Source organism: Macrobrachium nipponense, chromosome 10 (genome assembly GCF_015104395.2).
Source record: "Macrobrachium nipponense isolate FS-2020 chromosome 10, ASM1510439v2, whole genome shotgun sequence".
NCBI classification, from domain to species: Eukaryota; Metazoa; Arthropoda; class Malacostraca; order Decapoda; family Palaemonidae; genus Macrobrachium; species Macrobrachium nipponense.
The window spans coordinates 92,620,220-92,642,019 of record NC_087204.1 but is presented as its reverse complement, the minus strand read 5'-3'; the positions used below and the strand labels follow the sequence as shown (position 1 = coordinate 92,642,019).

At 36.6% G+C, this 21,800-nt stretch overlaps 1 protein-coding gene across 1 annotated transcript in view; it reads right to left on the bottom strand.

Moving 5' to 3' along the window:
* Positions 1-21,800, bottom strand: part of LOC135223761 (BRCA1-associated protein-like) — a 241,336-nt gene that overhangs the window by 108,125 nt on the left and 111,411 nt on the right. The window contains 5 exon segments of the mRNA XM_064262524.1: positions 11,170-11,283; positions 13,222-13,356; positions 13,551-13,730; positions 16,154-16,268; positions 17,029-17,172. Coding sequence (XP_064118594.1) covers positions 11,170-11,283; positions 13,222-13,356; positions 13,551-13,730; positions 16,154-16,268; positions 17,029-17,172 — 688 coding nt within the window.

Sequence of the window (21,800 nt, the reverse complement as noted above, 5' to 3'; positions counted from 1 at the left end):
TCTCCTCAATACTGGCCACTTACTTAAGTAACCTATCCCACTGGTGATTGAATGTTCTCTCAACATTGGCTACTTATGTACCAGCCAGTGTTCTTGCTGTTTTTTAATATTTTGATCCTTACATATGGGAAATCTTTTCACCCCGGTAGGATATCTTTTCTTCTAATTTACAGTATAATTCATGATCATCTTTGCCATGCTGTGCCTACTGCTGCTTCCATACGTGACCATTTTGGCGGTCCTGCTGTAACCACTTGTGTTGCTTGACCTCTCCTTACAATTCATCAACTATAACTGCAATACATGCGTCTTGTCTGTTCGTGCTGGAACTTGCATAGTACTTGCTGATTACTGCCTCCCATGTTAGCTGTTTCAGTAGTGGCTGTTGTGCCTGATCCCTTGCTGTTCCTGCTGTACTTATGGTTATTCCACTTCCATGGTTTTGATTACTCGTTTCTCTGTACGTACTTGCTGCTGTCATTCAGTCAGCTGCGCATGATAAGCCTGTTGTACTGATGATTGTCTCCTGTGTTGGCAATTCCAGCAGTGCCTGGTCCACCTGCTGTACTAATAGATATTCCACTTCCATGGTGTTGATTACTAATGTTTCAGTACAGGCAGGCAGCCCCCGGTTAACAGCAGGGATTCCGTTTCTGGGGGCCCAACGCTAAGTGAAATTTGCCTCTAACCAAAATTCAAGTCTACAGCCATCACAATCCACCTTACGGTGCCCTAGACATGTGGAATTTCATTTGCCTAACCATTTACTATGGTCTGCCTGGTAGTGATACAAATTTTTAATGGTAGATCTTGGCCTACTATGACTGCTAATGCTTTCTCCATCTCTTTATTTATCATATCTTCTATTTAATTCAGCTAAAAAAGCAAATGAGAATGATTCAAGTATCGTTAGTACCGTTATAATAGTTGTTTAAACACTGCAGCCATAAACAACTGAATAATAATAGTTGTTTTGCTACAACAACCGAACCAAATCTGATAAAGTTTTGCTTACATTTCAGCCATCGTATGATAGTAAAAAATTACCACAGTTATGTTACCTTTATTTGGTATGGGAAAATATTGGCAAGGAAATATAGTCATAGTACGTACTACTAAATTAAGCAGCAGTTGTAGCTGAAGCTCAGAAAACAGCGTTCACACTGCTGATGACTTTAAATTATTGTGCATCAGCAACATGGATGCAACTCGGCCACAAATAACAGTGGAAAAAAAAGTATTTTAATGAAAAATATTGGCCATGTTTTTTTCACGCTGAAAACAGATAAATACGTAAATATCATATTATTATGAAATAGGGTGAAAATAACAAGTGTAATTTTATACAATAACATGCCTCTGACACCATCTATTAACGAAAAATATAATAGAGTTCACAACAAGCACATATTTGTCATATTTCAACTTAAAAACCCTTCATATAACGAACAAGAACGTTTACTTAAACAGAAGCAAGAAAATCACTCTGAATCGAGATAATTAGGGCGAAATAACCTTGCCTCTGCCCTCTGCTGATTTTTCCAAACAAAAATATAGATCACTTTGTATTTTATAATACTATATACGTAGTAGTATAAGACTACATACAGTATTATTGGATACAGTACTTGAAAGCATAACTTTTCAAAAGAACCAAGGAAAAGATGCATATTCATTACATTTGTATTTTATGAGGGTCTCTCGGTGCTTCAGGAAGTACCAAAATACGTACTGATAACCAGACAACAGCGCCATTTATTAACATTAAAAATTAGTCTAGTTCACCTATAAGTCAATTTTCAACTTAAAAACACTTCAAATAAAGAAAAAAGCTTGTCTCACATGAGTAGTTTCTCAAGATTAATTTATGCCAAATAGAAGCAAGAAAATGGCTCTGAATAGAGTTAAATATGGCAAAATAATCTGACCTCTGCCCTCATCTGATTTTTCCAAACCAAAACATGATCAGTTTGTTTGTATTTTATAACACAAATAATAATACAAGACTACATACAGTATTATTGGATGCTGCAAAGTAAAGGATATCTTTTTAAGAGCAGAGGAAAAGATGCATATTCATTATGTTTGTATTTTACGAGGCATTCTCAGCAACTAGCCTATAAGCAACCGATAACCAGACAACGGCGCTATAAACCCTACGTAGTGTAAAACCCAGTTACGAATATATTTAACAATCACCATAAAACCGAAGTGCCGCCAACCAATAGCGACAGTAATCGCAGGCTGCCTGTACTTGCATTTCCCACTCAGTCTCCTGTGCTCTAGCTTCTGCTACCAAAGCTATTTCTGCTGTCCCTTCTGCTTATGCTATGCCTTTCATGTTCAGTATGCTACCTACACTTGCAATATTGTCTTATAGAGTTTGGACTACATGTCAGGCTATTCTCACAATGCCTACAATTGTATCCTTTTAAGTGTGTTCTTCCTTCTCCACTCTGGTTGTGCTGGCAGTTGTTTCTACCTCTACTGTACTAACTGCTTTTACAGTGAATTGATACCTTTTGTTTATGTTAAAGCTTCTATCCCTGCTTACAACTGCTGTTTGTTATGCCATGATCCTCAGCTACTTCCATACTAGCTGCACCTGTTATGTCTTGTCTCACACCTGATTCCAGGTTTGGTTTGGTTGCTCCTGTGGGGAAGCAACCTTGCAGAGTCCCTAGAGCAAAGCGATCTATCCCGAGTGGACATGCCCCGACAAGGGAAGTTGAAACGATGACTTGGGATCTTGCGTAGCTCCCAGCAAGGCTTCCAAGCAGGAAGGCGTGAAGGACGACAGAGCCTGAGTCCTACTCTCCAAATTGCTAAACCCACGAATGAGATCGACAACTTCTGTAAAGGAAGAAAAAAACTCTTGCTTGTCTCCCTCCTCCTGCTCCGGCAACGGAGACCGACGACGAGAAGGATGTGCAGGCTTATCTAAAGCACCTTCCTCGTGTAAATTATCAGAACAACTAGCAGCCAAACAGACCAAAACACCAACTAACCTGTCTGGGCTGGATCTAAGCGGCAACTACTAGGGACATCACTACTCACTCTACCAACAGATGACTCTCTAACATGGCCACGTACGAGCATGCGCGGGGCAGGAGTACGAACAAGCGTAGGTGAGGAATCTCACACTTGAGATGGAATGAGAATCCCTCGGAGTCAAACCCCTGGAGGTACCAGGAAGAGGGGCAGGCAAACAATCCTGCTGCACCAACTCTGCACTCACAACTTTCAACCTCTTGACAGGCGCCTTGAGATCCTTATGACGACGAATAGGCCCTGGAGAAGGAGAAGCGGAAGCACCTGCAACATGTGCGCGAACGTGGGAGTTTGCAACACACTCGTGACTTGATGCAGAGGATAACAGCCACTGCAGATCGCACAGGGGAAGAAACACTAACACACTCAGAAAAACTAACACTCGCAGGAACATGGGTGTGCTGCTCCTCACTCGCAGACGAAGAAAGGGCAAAGTCCTTAGCCTTCCAACACTTGATACACCAACGCGGCAGAGATGGGGGAGAAGGAGAGGAAGACAGCACTAGCTCCTTACACAATCTCTTCGCAGGAGGCAGGGGCGACGCAACACGCAGGCATCCAGTCCTCCCAGCCGACATGGCAGCAAACTTATCTTCTAAACAGAGTCCAATCTCTTAAGAACCGCCTGGCATAAATCCTCAGACGGATCAAGAAGAGAAGGGGCCGACGACATGGAAGAGAGATGCAGCGAACTGGATGGCAGAGATGACGTCACAGCAGCAAATGACGACGACACAGATGAGCGAGACAGCACAGCAGAGACAACTGGGAGTGACGTCATCAATGGAAGAGACGTCATAAGCAGCGATGATGTCACGGCTTCCCCCCGATCTGAACGGGAAGTAGATGCCACAGGCGGAGGAATACAAAATGACTGACCCCGTGACGTCACTAGCGGGGTTGACACCACGGCTTCTGTCTGACTCAAAGAAGCGGCAATCGTCACTGGCGGAGCAATACAATATGGCCGACCTCAGCTGCCAACGAAGATGAAGCCAGGAGGAGGGGGGAAGGCCTGGACAGCATGAGGACGGGAGTAGCAAGCATCCAAGAAGGGCGTCAGCAAACCCTCCAAGGAGGGTCCTGTAGCCCAAGTGACCCCCAAAGCACCGCCATTTTGCGCCTCCAAATCTGAAATAAAAGACATTGCTGAAAAAGCCTCCTCCCTCTCGGGAATCAAATTAACTCCCGAGGAAGAGGGGACAATATTACACAAATCAGTCTGAGGGCTTTCCCGATACTTCCAACGTCGAATCGGTGGAAGAAAAGGAAGGGGACAAAGGCACAACACTAGCATGGGGTGTGACAGCGGCAGGAGACGAAGCATCGGGAAGAGGAGAAGAAAAACCCTCCCACGAAGGAAGAGTACACTCTACGATGCTCCCTCTTACTATAAATTAACCCTTAACCCCTTCTTTACCGGGTGGGTGAGCAGAATGTAAACATTGCGTGCACTGCCGATCTGAATCTCTCGCTAGTGTCCCTTGTACAAGGGACACTGGTGGTCGGTGAGAAAACTACAGTCTTGAATAGAAATTCGGTCTTACAGAATGTTGGTATATCCACCTGGAACATGCACATAAAGTATTATCAAAATAGAACAGTAAATAAGCACGTAATAACAAAAAAAAAGAGCAACAACTAAAGCGAAAGCTCCGCCGATAAATATGGAAATCGCAAATTTTATAGTATATCTCTCAAAAATTGGTCGATGTCGTTTTCTACGTTTTCTAAGATTAGTTTAATCACAGAAAACAACTTTAGGGGTATCTAAACTAATTTTTCAAGTTTCTTGTCCTCAGAAAAAATCGCTTTTTCGCTTTTTCTCTGGTTTGGTTTTTTATATAGTATAAAGTTACTATAAGGCTTTATTTTACCTTCATTTATCTGGTGTTCATATCTTTTATTTGTAAAATGTAATAAGTGAATAAATAAATAAATACAGTAAATGATGATGCAACTGGTTTTATACTTGAGTAGAAGTTATTACATGTTTGCGCTTGTCTGTTTTTGTGATTTTTTGTTGAGACGCAGTTCATCTGTCACCTACACACTACTATAAGCAGTAATAATATTTTTTTGGGTTCGTCATACGTCTGGCATCGTGTCATAATGTTTATTTTGCTCCAAACTCTTCAAACCGAAATTACAGAATGATTGGAAGTCCCTATCTGAAAAGAGGAGTTTTGGTGGTACTATTCGTACCACCTTTATGCACCCAGGGCGGTGTAGTAGACTTGAATGGTGGTACCCGCCTACCTCCAAACAAACTTTCGGTAATGAAGAGGTTAAACGTAGGGGCCGGTATTTCTGAAAGTGTCTCCTGTATGCCGGCAGCGTTTGCAAGTGAGCGCTGAAGCGGAAAAAGTTTTTTTTTTTTTAAATCATAGCACGCTTAAGCGGAAAAAGGTTTTTTTTTTCAAAATCACAGCACGCTTAATTTTAAAGATTAAGAGTTCCTTTTTAGGCTCCTTTTTTTCTCATTGCCTGAAGTTTAGTATGCAACCATCAGAAATGAAAAAAATATCATTATCATATATAAATATTGGAATATATGACAACGCAAAAACAAAATTTCATATATAATTGTATACAAATTGCGCTGTGAGCAAAACGTTTAAAGCTAATGAGTTAATATTTTGTTGTTGTATTGCACACTAAATTACGATGATTTTGGTATATAACAAATATTAAAAGTATGCAACCATCAGAAATGAAAAAAAATATTATCATATATAAAATATTGGAATATATGACAGCTCAAAAAAATTTCATATATAATTGTATACAAATCGCGCTGTGAGCAAAACGGTTAAAGCTAATGAGTGAATTATTTTTTCGTTGTACTGTACACTAAATTGCAATGATTTTGGTATATAACAAATTGTAAAACGATCAAAGCAACACAGAGAAAATATTATCAGAATATGATGCATGAAATCGTAATGCGCAGATGTAAGAAAAAAAAAAAAAAAGTTTTCAAAAATTCACCATAAATCGAAATATTGTGCTAGAGACTTCCCATCTGTTGCAAAATAAAGGTAATTGATTGAATATTACTAGACTGTAAGTGTTGTAGCTTACAATTACAGTTTTCTACCATTTCGGTCGAGTTAAAGTTGACCGAAGGTTGAAATTTTGGCACTTATCGTTATTTATATGAAAATATTTCAAAACTGATAAAAGCTACAACCATGGGTTGTTTATTGTTGTATTCTACATAATATTGCACACATTTTCATATATAAAACTATATGTAACTGCTAATTTAAAATGGTGCAAACATATGACAATCGGACAAAAAAATTTATGATTTTTTCCGAAGAGTTACCGCGCGGATGTAAGGAAAAAGTTTTTTTCATATACATTCACCATAAATCGAAATATTGTGCTAGAGACTTCCAATTTGTTGCAAAATAAAGGTAAATGATTGAATATTACTAGAATGTAATAGTTTTAGCTTACAATTGCATTTTTTGACCATTTTGGTTGAGTCAAAGTTGACCAAAGGTTGAAATTTTGGTACTTATCGATATTTATATGAAAATATTTCAAAACTGATAAAAGCTATAACCATAGATTGTTTTTTGTTGTATTCTACACGAAATTGCACACATTTTTATATAAAAAAAACTTTTTGTAACGGCTAATATAAAATGGTGCAAACATTACGACAATCGGATGAAAAAAATTGTTTTTTTTTTTTCAGAAGAGTTACCGCACGGGCGTAAGGAAAAAGTTTTTTTCATAAATTCACCATAAATCGAAATATTTTGCTAGAGACTTCTAATTTGAAAATAGGGGTAAATGATTGAATATTACTAGAATGTAATAGTTTTAGCTTACAATTGCGTATTCCAACCATTCCAGTCGAGTCAAAGCTGACCGAAGGATGAAATTTTGGCACATCGTTATTTATATGAAAATATTTCAAAACTGATAAAAGCTACAACCATGGGTTGTTTTAAGTTGTATTCTACATGAAATTGCACACATTTTCATATATAAAACTTTATCTAACGGCTAATATAAAACGGTGCAAACATTACGAAAATCGGACAAAAATCAGTAGTTACTGCGCGGACGTACGGAAAATTTTTTTCAAAAATTCACCATAAATCGAAATAGTGTGCAAGAGACTTCCAATGTGTTGCAAAATGAAGGTAAATAATCGAATATTACTAGAATGTAAGAGTTTTAGCTTACAATTGTGTTTTTTTACCATTTTGGTTGAGTCAAAGTTGATCAAAGGTTGATATTTTAGCACATCGTTATTTATATGAAAATATTTCAAAACTGATAAAAGCTACAACCATGGGTTGTTTTTAGTTGTATTCCACATGAAATTGTGCACATTTTCATATATAAAACTTTATGTAACGGCTAATATAAAACGGTGCAAGCATTATGACAATCAGACGAAAAAATTTGATTTTTTCAGCAGTTACCGCGCGGACGTAGGAAAAAGTTTTTTTCTAAAATTCACCATAAATCGAAATATTGTACTAGAGACTTCCAATTTGTTGCAAAATAAAGGTAAATGATTGAATATTACTAGAATGTAAGAGTCTTAGATTTCAATTGCGGTTTTCTACCATTTCGGTTGTGTCAAAGTTAACCGAAGATTGAAATTATGGCACTTATCGTTATTTATATGAAAATATTTCAAAACTGATAAAAGCTATAACCATGGGTTGTTTTTGGTTGTATTCTACATGAAATTGTGCACATTTCCATATATAAAACTTTATGTAACGGCTAATATAAAACTGTGCAAACATTACGACAATCGAACAAAAAAATTTATGATTTTTTTGGAAGAGTTACTGCGCGGAAGTAAGGAAAATGTTTTTTTCATAAATTCACCATAAATCAAAATATTGTGCTAGACACTTCCAATTTGTTGTAAAATGAAGGTATATGATTGAATATTACTAGAATATAAGAGTTTTAGCGTACAATTGCGTTTTTTGACCATTTCGGTAGAGTCAAAGTTGACCGAAGGTTGCAATTTTGGCAGTTATCGTTATTTATATGAAAATATTTCAAAACTGATAAAAGCTACAACCATGAGTTGTTTTTTGTTGTATTCTACATGAAATTGCGCACATTTACATATATAAAACTATGTAACGGCTAATATAAAATGGTGCAAAAATTATGTCAAAGTGACAAAATAATTTCCGAGATGTGTTGCTGATGCTTTTTAGTGCGAGAAGAAAGAAATTTGCGCTTGCGCGCCTGGGTAACGATTGTAAACAAAACAACAGCTTGATCCGTGAACTCCCAACATCCCTCAAGGTGCGTGATTCAAAAGTTTTCGCCAAGTAGGCCTATAACTATTTTTCCCCACATTTTTTTAAAAACTTTTTTGCATCGACCTTTCATATGTCAATTCGGCACCCAACAGACAATTTTCATCGACGTTTAATACATCCAATAGGTGTTTAAGGGTTAACTTCCACTGCTCTCTAGGCCACGCAGGGCTTCCCATGCAGGGATTCGTTATTGTACAAACATTTGAATGGCACCTACTACAAGTGATGTGTGAATCCGTCCCAGCCGAAGCCAAAAAAGAGAACACAAAAAACCTGGAGTTCCGGGGCACACACACATTGACGAGGCGAAGAAGGACCAGAAGAAGCCATAAAATCAGCGCACACACACACACATACTCAAATACAAGTGAAAACAGGCAATGAACCGGGTAAAGGCCGAGAGAGGTCAACCACAACTTTCTTCCAGGCGGTTTTAAGAAAGACTGATGCTGTGGCGTGGGTGCGTGGTCCTTGGCCACTCTTCACCCAATATACGCACGCATTGCCAGATCTCAGAAGATTCCTTGCTTTCATCTGCGATTTAACCGGATCCAGCTAGGTGCTAGAAATATCCTATTGCTAAGACCAAAGGTTTGTAGCTATGAAAAATACAAATTGTCTTAGCTAATTTGTCATTTTGCCTCTTCCAGTAGATATTACAGGGCTTCCTTCACCCCTATTGTCCTTCTTCTATGGGTCCCACTAGTTAAACCAGACAGGTTCATTCTTTCCCAAAAGGATTAGAGAAAGCTTCAGTCACCAATACCTGTATAAGACTTGCCCTCGGCAAACAAGATTTGCAGACTCTTCCCCTACCACCATACTCTCAGAATCATTAATCGTTTGTAGTTCTCTTTTTAGGCAGCCACTTCTAGCTGCTACAAAGGTTAGCATTTTCCAGCACCTGCAGTCTCCCTTCCCTTGCCCTTGCAATCCTGAATAAGATTGCAAGTATCTTGACCAAACACACTCAAGATGCCTATGCCTCATCCAAACATGCCCCTTTCTCAGTAGACAATGAGAAGTAGCCTCCCTTTCTCAGAGGCCATGGACAAAGTAGCTGGAACACCTAGTAGCCACTAAATCACTCTTCTAGTGTCACTGGCAGCAAGGAGTATGTTGTCCCATTTGCCACCTCACCTAGGACATTCTGGTAGATGCTGACTTATGGATGAAAACATACAAACTAAAAGGATTACAATCATCCATAAGCTGCTATCAACACCTTTCCACTTAATATTAGACTGACATAATTTTGTATCCAAGGTTGCTTTTCTGGGCTCAACATAACCCCAACTTCCATAGAGAGTATTTTCATAAGAACTCCAGCTGACGACTGCATTACATTCCCAGTTAAGCTGTCACCTGCTGTTAACAATATGACAGAGCACACAAATAATTCAGCTGACTTGTAGCTGCCCAGGAAGTGTAAGTGGTTCAGTGTTTCTGTCTACAAGAGCAGTTTCTGAACACAGCCTTGGTACCACGCATTGAAACCATAATTAGCCAAGTATTGTGTATAATAGCCCTAAGGTATGCCTAACTGGGAGAGAAGGTACTGGCACTTCCTCTGCCACGAGGGGGGAACCCCAAAAGGGATAAGACTAGCTACAAAGGCTTCTAATTTACCAAACCATATCCTGAATAATATGGAATCTTTGAGAGAAGAAAATTTTGAGGGGAAACATTCCTAAAAGAATATGGAAAGTGAGAAGAGCTGCTATCTGCAAGGTTGTGAAAATTTCAGACACTTTTCCTCCTAACCTCACTTTCTGTCCCAGCATTAGAAGAATCTATATTTCTGTCTTTTCCTATTCTTATCTGCTTCTCACATCTTTGATAAACACTCATTATTTCATCTGACCTACAAATATATTAATCACGGCACACTTAAAATGAACCATCCTTGCTCCTACATTTAACACATGTGGTGAACTTTGTAAATTGAAGAGTAAAGCCAAATATTGCACCCTCTTAGCTTACAGACTTGAAACTACTTGTCATTAAATAGGATGTCATCCAAAGAGCATAAAGACAAGAAAATCTAAACTAAATACAGAAAACAATCGAATTGTCAAAGAAATCAAAACTAAACACACTCCAATGTGTCCTCGTATGCTGACAAACAGAGAAAAACTGAATGAACACTACAGATGCTCAAAACACCCAAAAGGAATGGGTCAATAGACAGTCCAAACTAAACAATCGTATTAGTTTTCTCACTTTTCACATTCTATTAGCCTTCCACATGACATGGGAAATACAGCTATCATAATAGAGAGGTAAGATTAATTTCAGATTACCTTTAGAAATGCTCTTCTTAAACAAGTTGGAGGTTTCTGTGAGTCAAATGTTTTGCTTAAATGAAGATTTATTAACGAATAAAAATCACAAAGTGTTCATTAATCACTTATAAAATAGGTCCTCTAGGAACTAGTAGGAAACTCATCCAGCAAATTGCATAGACAATACAGTTAGTATCCAGCAACTTGTTGAGACAAAGCAAGGACTTTCGGAAAGTAACATTTTTTATTCACCTTCTACATATTGCATAATCAGTTGACATACCTCACAGTTACTTAGTAAGTTGGTACAAATAGTCACATATACTTTCCCCCTGAATACTTTAACAACCCATGTTCCCAATTTACCAATGAGATGGCTTTAGAATGACTACAATTGTTTCTCAAATTAAATCAGACAGCACTGTACACTCTAATTTGTACTGAAATACTACAGGCACTCAAATAATCAGGAAATAACAATATCAATACAATCAGTAATTAACAAACTTTCTAACCTGATTTTTAGTATCCAACGTTGTTTCCAGTTTCACTACTTTGGCCACCCATTCTTGTTTGCCTTCTCGCAATGAAAGATTTAAGTGCTGTTCTGTCTCCAAGTCTTTGGTTAACTAGAAAAAAAAGGTTTCAAAATGAAAGATAATCCTGGTCACCCAAAGTTGTTATCTTAATTTCCCATGAAGGAAAGCCTGATTAACCATCCTCTTGTTACAATGAACCCTTCATCAACAGATACCATCATATGAGTAACAATATAAGCAAGATTTTAGTGGTGGGCAGATTCACTCATGGCGAGCATCAGTATTACAGGCCATCGATTTGGGGGAATCAGGTGAGAAAGAGGTTCCATTACTTCTATGACCTATAAATTCACTAATGGCAACTTTTAGACTGCTCAGATCAACTATTGTAGGCAGATCACCAGTTGTGATCTTGACTTCAAGGGGGGCATGTTGTGCTCCTCTCTCCCATGATGTCTTTTGATTTGCTCATAAATATATCCAGGGGTTGCTGTTGGTTTTAGTTCTCATCTTGTTATATTTATTATATAACATCTCAGTTATAATTGTAATTTTGCAAAGAAATATTAGAAAAAAAAACGTGTTTAATCTAAAATAGCTGCTGCGTCTTCGATCTCGGTAAATTTACATAAATATTTTACAACAAATATATTCAGAATTTGTTACCGATTTTAGTTCTTATCTGTTTTGATATTATGTGAGCTGTAATTATAATTTTACAAAATAAAATTATTAGGAAAAAACATGAATAACTTCATTGTCCTTTAAAACAGGCCCAAAAAGGGGTTGTGAATAGTCACTTTCAACTTCCCATGGAAGGTAGGGAGAATTTTTTTTAGATTTTTACACCATGTGCATTTGCATATCTTCCCCTTTCCATGGATTTTTTTTCCTTAAATTTATTTTTTATTTATTTTTTTTATTGGCCGACTTCAAAGTTTGCCCAGTCTGGGGTGCTGCATCTTGTTATTTTAGCCCACTCTTAAGGGTTAAGGAAGTGCTTTCAAGTAAAAAAAAAATCTCCAAATCCTGGCAGTGTGTGTGCTTTTTACCTAAAACTTACAAATTGATTCATTGAAACAACTATGTTTTTAACCATGATACCCATCAAGAGAATGTTTCTCTTGATTGTCTAAAATATTCAAATTAGTTTATGACTAGGTAAATATCTTCAAAAGATATAATTCAGATTTGATAAATCCTGGCATAGTATGAAGGGAATAATAGTGTGTTTCATAACAAACACATTACTTAAGTAAAGTGCATCAATACTGTAATGCACATTTATAAAAATTTACATTTTTACAGCATTTTTTAAGAGAGCTCTACCATTCAAGCACAGTGATGTTATTAGATTTAAGTATCTTAGTATGGTAATAGAAATAAATGTTTTAAGAACCAGTAATAAGGGTTGGTGAGAAATTTATAGGCTTTAAGAGTTTCAACATCATGTAATTTTATGCTTTTTCTGAAAGTTTGAAAGGTTCTTCAAAATATGTTTGGCAAGCGGTACCATCCAAGGATCAGAACTCTCTACACCATTCTTTTTGAGTATACTAAATGTAGTCTGCCTAAAGCTGAATTACACCAGTAAACCTATACTACACTACTGAAGTAGCCTGAACCAAGCTGCAGAGTAAAGTTATTGCTTTCTTATGGCTATTCTTAGAAAAAAAATTGTTCCTGTATAAAATTACTGTTCTTACATTTCCATAATTATCAAAGCTATTGTACCAGGGTACTTTTCAATTGATGATAGGCTGTTGAAACAGATTCTAAACTATGTAATCAATCAATTAATGCATAAGCAAAGCATTTGCATTAAGTAAAACTTTACATCTGATAATACTGAAAACAAAGAAGTCTGGGCCAGAGTAAAAAAAAAAATTTTTGTTGATAAAATGCCTAATCATTGTCATATAAAAATGCAAAAATTGTCAATATCAAGCATAGAAAATATCAATATTGTATTATAATTACACTGGTAATGTGAGTTTTACTTGCACCCAGTGACTTTCAAAGCCTTACCTTTGTGATTTTTTGACTAAGTTGTTGAATTTTTTTATCCTGTGCTTGCTTTTCTTTGGTGATATTTGTCATCTCATGTTTCATAGCCTGGATTTCCTCAGACAGCTGTCGAGCAGCTTCACGTGAAACTTCAGCCTGAAACAGATGATTTGTTATGATTTTACTTAAAAAATAAATAAATAAAAGCTTGAAAAGATATGAAACAATAACAAGCAACCGAGTAAAATGAAAAAATAAATTCTTCAGGGACTCACTACTATCACTTAATTGAAACAGAGAGCCAGAGAATGCAACACACTACATAAAGTCTAATACTCAAAATAACTTACTTCCTGTAGTGCCTCAGCCTGTGCTTCACTAATTTTATTTTCAAAAAATTGCCTCTGAGATTCAAGCTGAGATGATAACAGATGTGTATATTCAAGCTGTAAGGCTGTGAGTTTCTCTTCCCCTTGCATCACCTCTTCTTTTGTGTCAGGTACTGGAGATGAACGCTCATATGATACAACCTGCACAAGTTGAATAACATGAGGTTTTTGTTACGAAATGCATGCATCACTATGCATAAAATGTATTATCACCTTCTGGTTGCCCAGTTGAGCCAACTTTTTACATTTGATATGATTACCAAACTCATATTTTCATAATAAAATTAAGTTTCATACCTACTTGCCAAGTAATTACATTGCTATAGTTTCAAAAACCCGCACGGTAGCGTTAATTTTAAAAATAACTAGCGCTTTGATTGTTTAGTGTAGTGACAGGCCCGTCCATTGCCGGGAATACTGGAAATGACTTAGCAGACATCTTCATTGTGTTTGTGCCCTTATGTCCATCTGAGCGGTTCAAAAGAGGGACTTGTCAGCCACTTCAACACTACATACCAGTTCCAGGAGACCGGATGTTTGTTCCTTTGCTTGGACATATCCGAGGAATTGACATGGTCTTTAAGATATGGGTTGACAAAAGAGCTAGGTCCCTGAGCTTAAACACTGAGTTAAGCATAGCTCAATATCCCTTAATGGAGGAGGAGGAGAGATTCTAGATCTTCTCAGATACAGAAGGATATCCACAATTGGGTAACTGATGTCTCTGAAGAAAACATATCAGACACACCAGTTCAGAAAAGCACCCTCTTAGCCCAGTAGACGCTGATAGAAGATTGACGCCTGCATCTTGCAATGGCACAAAGAAATTGAGTGACTAGAATCACTTGATTTTGATCCGTCCACAGTAGAAGGTATTTTGTTGTTGACAGTAGATCCTGAGTCGACTCCTCTTGGAGGTCTGAAGCAAATTTCCTCACAATACCCAGAGGGAAAAGGAGATTGGGGTGCAATGGCAAAAAAAAGGGGTCAACCTCTGTCTGTGTAAGCCATTTAGTTGTAAAGGAACACCATAGTTCCCCCCTTCTTCCATACTCCCAAGGAGCAAAGAGCTGCTAGCTCGATAGATCCATCTCTCATAGCCTTGTCTGCTCCAGACAGTACTCCTAGCCAGTCCGAGGCAATGTTGTTCTTTAACTCCTTGAAATTCTCATTGTCCTTGGTCAGAGCTTCGACTTTCCAGTCCAAGTGACTGAAGATCGCAAACACCTTTAAGAGGTCCTTAACAAGCTGGTCCAGTACGGCTGACGGAAAAATAACCTTCGCCAACGAAAACTCAAAGCATCAGGAAAATTAGATAATGTCGGAGGTGTCCCCTTGTGAGGAAGCAGAGACTCCCAAAGAAGGAGCTTCCCAGATGATGTAGGACAGATTATCTCCTAAGCAAAAGGGAGGAATGGTGAAGAACACTTGCCTTGCTCTCTCTTAGCCAAAAGCCCTCCCAGGTTTGGGGTAGTATGACAGGGACTGTCTAAGAGAACTGGCGGGACAAGTTGCCACCTCCTCCACTAACACTGCACCGTCACTTGTCACCATGTGGGAAGTCTTCGCTGTCTGAATAAGTTTTACCATTGATGCCTTCAGAGACGCACTCAACTCCGCCACTGAATCCAATAATAGGTTGATTTTCTTGACAAACCTTAGACTCTAAACTGTCAATAACATCTAGTAGGGAAACAGGGGAGCCAGTTGTGAGAGTAGGTGGATTAAAAGTAGGAGGGCTAGTACCAGAAGAAAAATCAGGAGGATGAGAAGAGGGAATAGCAGAGCTATCTTCTAACCTAGGCTAGGGTGGAATTCTAGGCTAACGTAAGCTCATTTCTCGGCTCTAGATGCCGCTTTCTATCCATCTCTAATTATCTAGGTGAGATGAGATGAAGTGCCTTCTACTCTTGCTAATCATTACATTTAGCACAAGTTTTCTCCCTACTAAATTTCTGTCCACTACATTACTGAAAATTGTATGAGAATCATATGAAGATTTGATTAATCTGGTTTGCAACTTTTGCTACAATAAATGAACTTGAATCAGGCATTATAATAACCAACAAAATAGAAAAAATTATCCTGAAAACTATTAAAGCATGAAAGTTACTCCATTAAGTGATAATACTTCACCGATATCGGCGATAACTGAAAATCAGTAAACAAAAGCTCCAGCAAACCCCCGATGCTACCCGAGAGCCGGCTGAAACACAATGAAGATATCTGCTAAGTCGTTTCCAGTATTCCCAGCAGTAAGCAGGGCCTGTCACCTACACTAAACATTCAAGGTGCTACCACAATTTTTTAAATTAATGCTGCCAAGTGAGTTTAACTATAACTATGTAATTACTTGATAAGTTACTTATATGAAACATGGGATCCATAAAGCAATTCCTGACCTTTTACAAAGAAGTATGTATCTTTTTTAAAACAAAGTTTAATCAATAAGCCATTTAGTTTATATTTATTTGGTATCTAATTGTTTAAAAATGTGAATAAAATTAATATGACTCTAACAAAACAAATTAAACAAAAAAATCTCTGAATACATGATCTCATACCTTCCCATCACCCTCACTTTGCAGTAAGCGATGGACATAATTGTCTCTGACATAATCCCAGACTCTGTTGTTACCAACTTGCAGTGAAAATAAGTGATTGGTTTCCATAAAATGTCTGAAAGTAAGGTGCAGTTTAATATGCTGCGAGAGTTAAAATGATTAGCAAAGGTTAATTGGTAAAAAAAAAAACATTTAGGCTGCTATACAAAATTACTAGTAGCAGTTAAGATGCAGCCATTCATTTCTCTTGTATAAATTTCAATAAAATTTTCCACAAACCAATTATGCCAAATGTCAGTGCCAAAGGGATAAATGACAGTGAAGTGATTACAGAAAATCAAATAACAAACATCACATTTAGTCTGGAATCAACACTATAAGCAGCAGATAACTATTCCTTTCCTAGAATTAAATTAGACATCTATCTCCATGACAATATTTTTTCAAATATAACTATATATGATGGGTCGAAGTATTTCTCCTGGTTCATACAATATAAAGCTTTTGTGCTAAAATGCATCAGACATAAGTCTTTATTCATCACAGCACAGTGAATGATCATAAATACATAAATTTTTTTTTTCTTCCCAATAAGTTCATATTTATCTTCAAATTTTAGTTTCCTAATATCCTACAAACCTGGCATCTACATATTCTGCACACCTAATAAAAATCTTCCCTGTACATTCCTTTGTATTTTAAAAGAAGTCAACACTGCAACATTACTTGACTAGTAAGTACCCTATTTGAATTTGAAAAGCATTACCTAGCATTCATGTTTAACTTAAAAAGTCATCTTATATGTAACCCCTTCACCACAAATATGACCCTTTTAATTTCAAAATGAAAGTATGACTGGCGTTTTTTGGACTTACCTGTGTGCATGACCACCAACATATCTTCCACAGCCCACATGTCCACAAATGAGACATATCCATAAAGAATCGGCTGATCCACACAAAGAACAACGTTGATCAGGAGTTTCTTCCGGTGTCTGACAATACCGACAAACTGGACAACTGTGGACAAAATTTAAATTTCAAAATAAAACTAAAGTTAATACCCTATTTTCAAAATTACTAAAACTAAGCATGCAAGATATCTCGTGATAGACCAAAAATAGCTATAATTTGTACAAGATAACTCATTAATCACCTTAAAAAGGTCTCACATTGAGTTTCTAAAAATCACTATTTTACTATTTTACATATAATAATTATGATTTTACACTGAAATGAAGAAGTATATGTAGTATCTAAACAACTTATATTATCAATTATTGAATAAGATAACTGGAATCTTTTTGACACATTATGTTAAAATAATAAGGTCCTTTAAGGGGTTAAAACATGCTTGAAAAAGACATCACTTTCGAGACAAAAACCTGTTAATTTGTATATGATAGAATATCACCATCATTATACCTAAATCAGGTATAAAAGCCTCATACACATGCATCATGGTTTGGGCATAATAGTAAAACATTGAATGTATATGTTTATTATTTATTAAATTGGTCAAAGGAACTCAAATCATATTCAATTTTCTAAAAGAAAATACTGTATGTACTTGTGTAAAACATGGGACCTTGCATATCATGCAACCCCCAAATTTTCACCCATTAGAAAAAAAAGGTTATCATGTATCTCACTTATCATGCGAGTTCCTAATTTGAGAGCGGCAATTCTTAGTTCATCATGCAAATAACCAAGTCATTTGGATGTATGCTGCTAATGGATTTTTTTTTAATCCCAAGAATTAACCATGGAATATCCCAAGATTGAATAAAAACCCCAAGATAATAATAAAAAAAGGTGCACATCTTCCCAGCTTTCTTTGCACTTGCTTTGCGACATACATCTGGCGACAATATAGAGCTGGTATAGTGGGGTGGCTCTTAGTGTGCTGGTGATGGTGCAGCACGCTTTGTTCAGCTCGGGGTCGATTCTGTGAGCATGGGAACACCGTGGCTACACTGCTGAACAGTACTCAGCTATCGAGTAGCACAGAGCAGGTGGGAATTGCCAAGATGTTGAGAAGGTTGTTGGTGGACTCGACCCAGACTTATAGACTATCAAAGTGGAGAGATAAAAACACCAATGAAGCTCTACCGGACATCTGAGTCTTCCCCTTGGCAAAGATCTACTGAGGAAAGAATGGGTCACCCTAAACCAAATCCAGGCTAAGGTCGCCAAAACTGGTGACAAGAGGACATATTTTAACATTATAACTGGACAACCAAGTGGTCGGCCGGTGAAAAAAAATTGTCACCTAGTAAGAAGAATTTTTTACCACTGGGCAACCAGACAAAGTCCCCAAAATTGACAGGAACTATTAACCCTTCAACGCCGATTGGACGTATTAAACGTCGATATAAATTGTCTGTTGGGTGCCAATTGGACGTATATACGTTGATATAAAAGTTTTTTAAAAAATTCGCGGAAAAATACTTATAGGCCTACTGGGCGAAAACTTTTGAATCACGCGCCTTGTGGGATGCTGGGAGCTCACGGATCAAGGTGTTGTTTTGTTTACAATCGTTACCCAGGCGCGCAAAAACGAACTTCGTTCTGCTTGCACTGAAAAGCATCAGCGACACATCTCAGAAATTATTTCGTCACTTTGACATAATTTTTGCACCATTTTATATTAGCCGTTACATGGAGTATCATACATGAAAATGAGTGCAATTTCAAGCAGAATACAACAAAAAAACAGCTCATGGTTGTAGCTTTTATCAGTTTTGAAATATTTTCATATAAATAATGATAAGTGCCAAATTTTCAGCCTTCGGTCAACTTTGACTACCGAAATGATTGAAAAACGCAATTGTAAGCTAAAACTCTTATATTCTAGTAATATTCAATGATTTACCTTCATTTTGCAACAAATTGGAAGTCTCTAGCACAATATTTTGATTTATGGTGAATTTATGAAAAAACTTTTTCCTTACGTACGCGCGGTAACTCATGCGAAAAAATCATAAATTTTTTCGTTCGATTGTCGTAATGTTTGCACCATTTTAAATTAGCAGTTACATAAAGTTTTATAAATTGAAATGTGTGCAATTTCATGTAGAATACAACTAAAAACAACCCATGGTTGTAGCTTTTATCAGTTTTGAAATATTTTCATATAAATAACGATAAGCGCCAAAATTTCAACCTTCGGTCAACTTTGACTCGACCGAAATGGTCAAAAAACGCAATTGTAAGCTAAAACTATTACATTCTAGTAATGTTCAATCATTTACCTTTATTTTGCAACAAATTGGAATTCTCTAACACAATATGTCGATTTATGGTGAATTTATGATTTTCCTTACTTTCGTGCGGTAACTCTTCCGAAAAAATCATAAATTTTTTTGTCCAATTGTCGTAATGTTTGCACCATTTTAGATTAGCCATTACATAAAGCTTTATATATGAAAATGTGCGCAATTTCATGTAGAATACAACTAAAAACAACCCATGGTTGTAGCTTTTATTAGTTATGAAATATTTACATATAAATAATGATAAATAGAAAATATTCGTCCTTTGGTCAACTTTAACTCGACCGAAATGGTCGAAAACTGCAATTGTTAGCCACAACACTTACAGTCTAGTAATATTCAATCAATTACCTTCATTTTGCAACAAACGGGAAGTCTCTAGCAAAATATTTTGATTTATGGTGAATTTTTGAAAACATCTTTTTTTATGTCCGCTTGTTACGAATTCATGCATCATTTTGTGATAATATTTTCTCTGTGTTGCCTTGATCGTTTTACAATGTGTTATATACCAAAGTGATCGCAATTTGGTGTACAATACAACAAAAAAAATCAACTCGTTAGCTTTAACCATTTTGCTCACAGCGCGATTTGTATACAATTATATATGAAATTTTTTTTGCGCTGTCATATATCCCAATATTTATATATGATAGATATTTTTTCCATTTCTGATGGTTGCATACTAAACTTCAGGCAATGACAAAAAAGGAGCCAAAAATGAACTCTTAATCTTGAAAACTAAGTGTGCTGGGATTTTTTGAAAAATACATTTTTTCCGCTTCAGCACTCACTCGTGAACGCCGCCGGCATACGGGAGACAATTTTTTAAATACTACCGCTTCAGCGTGGTTAAGAAATTAGAAGTTACCAATTAAAGAAAGTACATGGAAAGTAAAAGTTAACTTGTCATGTACTGGATATACTTTATTCTTTTGATGTACAAATCAGTATTTTCTATGTTGTATAGTTTTACAATTTTTGTGAGGAAAAGGAAAGTCCCATTGTATTATGAGTTTTTTTTCTTAAATATTGTATTAATTTGATACTGGTTGGACCCTAATTTAAAGGTACATGTTTATGGATTTAATTAATTGATTTTCCTGCTTTTACATTTACTTTTTTAAAGATTATACCACAAGGTTAAAAATTTAAATAAATTTCTTTATTAAAACATTACTTACTGTTAACTTCCCCTATCAATCAACCTGTATACAACAACTGTAATAATTCCATTTTTGTGAGGGAGGGCAAGGGCTACCATTAGCTATCGTTTTTTTTGTGGAAGTGTTTGGACATGAAATTTTGAGTATCTACAGTTGTAATTTTGATAATAGAAATGTGTTCTATTGCTTTCAAATCCAACTAAAAGTTTTGGACCCTGCTCAGAGAGCACTCACCCCAGATCACCTAGCATCATGCAGTGAAATTTCCTTAAAATATGCACTGGGTGACAACCTTGTCAAGCGTGGAATCATTCGAAGAGCAGACTGTCCATGTGGAGAAGGCCCACAAACCATCACCCATATTCTTTGCGAGTAGCCCCTAAACACCCACCACACGGATGAAGACCTTAAACTAGCTAACATCAACACTCGTCATTGGATCCACCATAGATACCGCAATAAGATATGATGGTGATGAGGATAAGTTACTGCTAATTTGAGTCTCTTTAACCAATTTGTAATAACAAATATGTACACAGTTTGTGTGTGTGTTCGTAAGGTTTTACAAATTTGTAGTACAGGTAATACGTCTTTGGATGACAAAAAAAAAAACATTTTTTTGTTGTCAGTCGCATGGAGTATAAAGGGTGTGACCAGCAGGTAGAGAGAAATGGATTTAATATTCCTCGAGAGATTAAAAGAGATAAATAAACTCTCTCTCTTTCTCTCTCTCTCTCATTTGAGTCTCTTTAACCGATAGGTATTCACACATATGCACACTGTGTTCATAGAAAAATCAGTTTGTTGCTGAAGAATCTCTGAACCAACAATTTTATACTCGAGGTAATAAGAAGAAATTCATTCTTTTCTTCATGAAATCAGTAAAATAACATACACACACAATTAAAACATCGTCAGCTTCACGTGAACAAATGTTTTAACTCAACATAATACAGCTAAAATCTGATTGGCTAGCTGGTTGCCACAGAGACTGTAAGCCAATTACAGCCCCCTACTACTGTTCTATTTATAGACATATGTTGTGACAGCACTAAGTTTGAACGCTGCCATGATCATGACTATTTGACTGCTGATGATAATAATTACTCAATAAAATAATTTTCTTTCTATAATTATTTCTTCATGAAAACAAGAATTAATAACAATTTTAACTTTAATATAGTGGTAAGAAAAATCCCACAGTCTG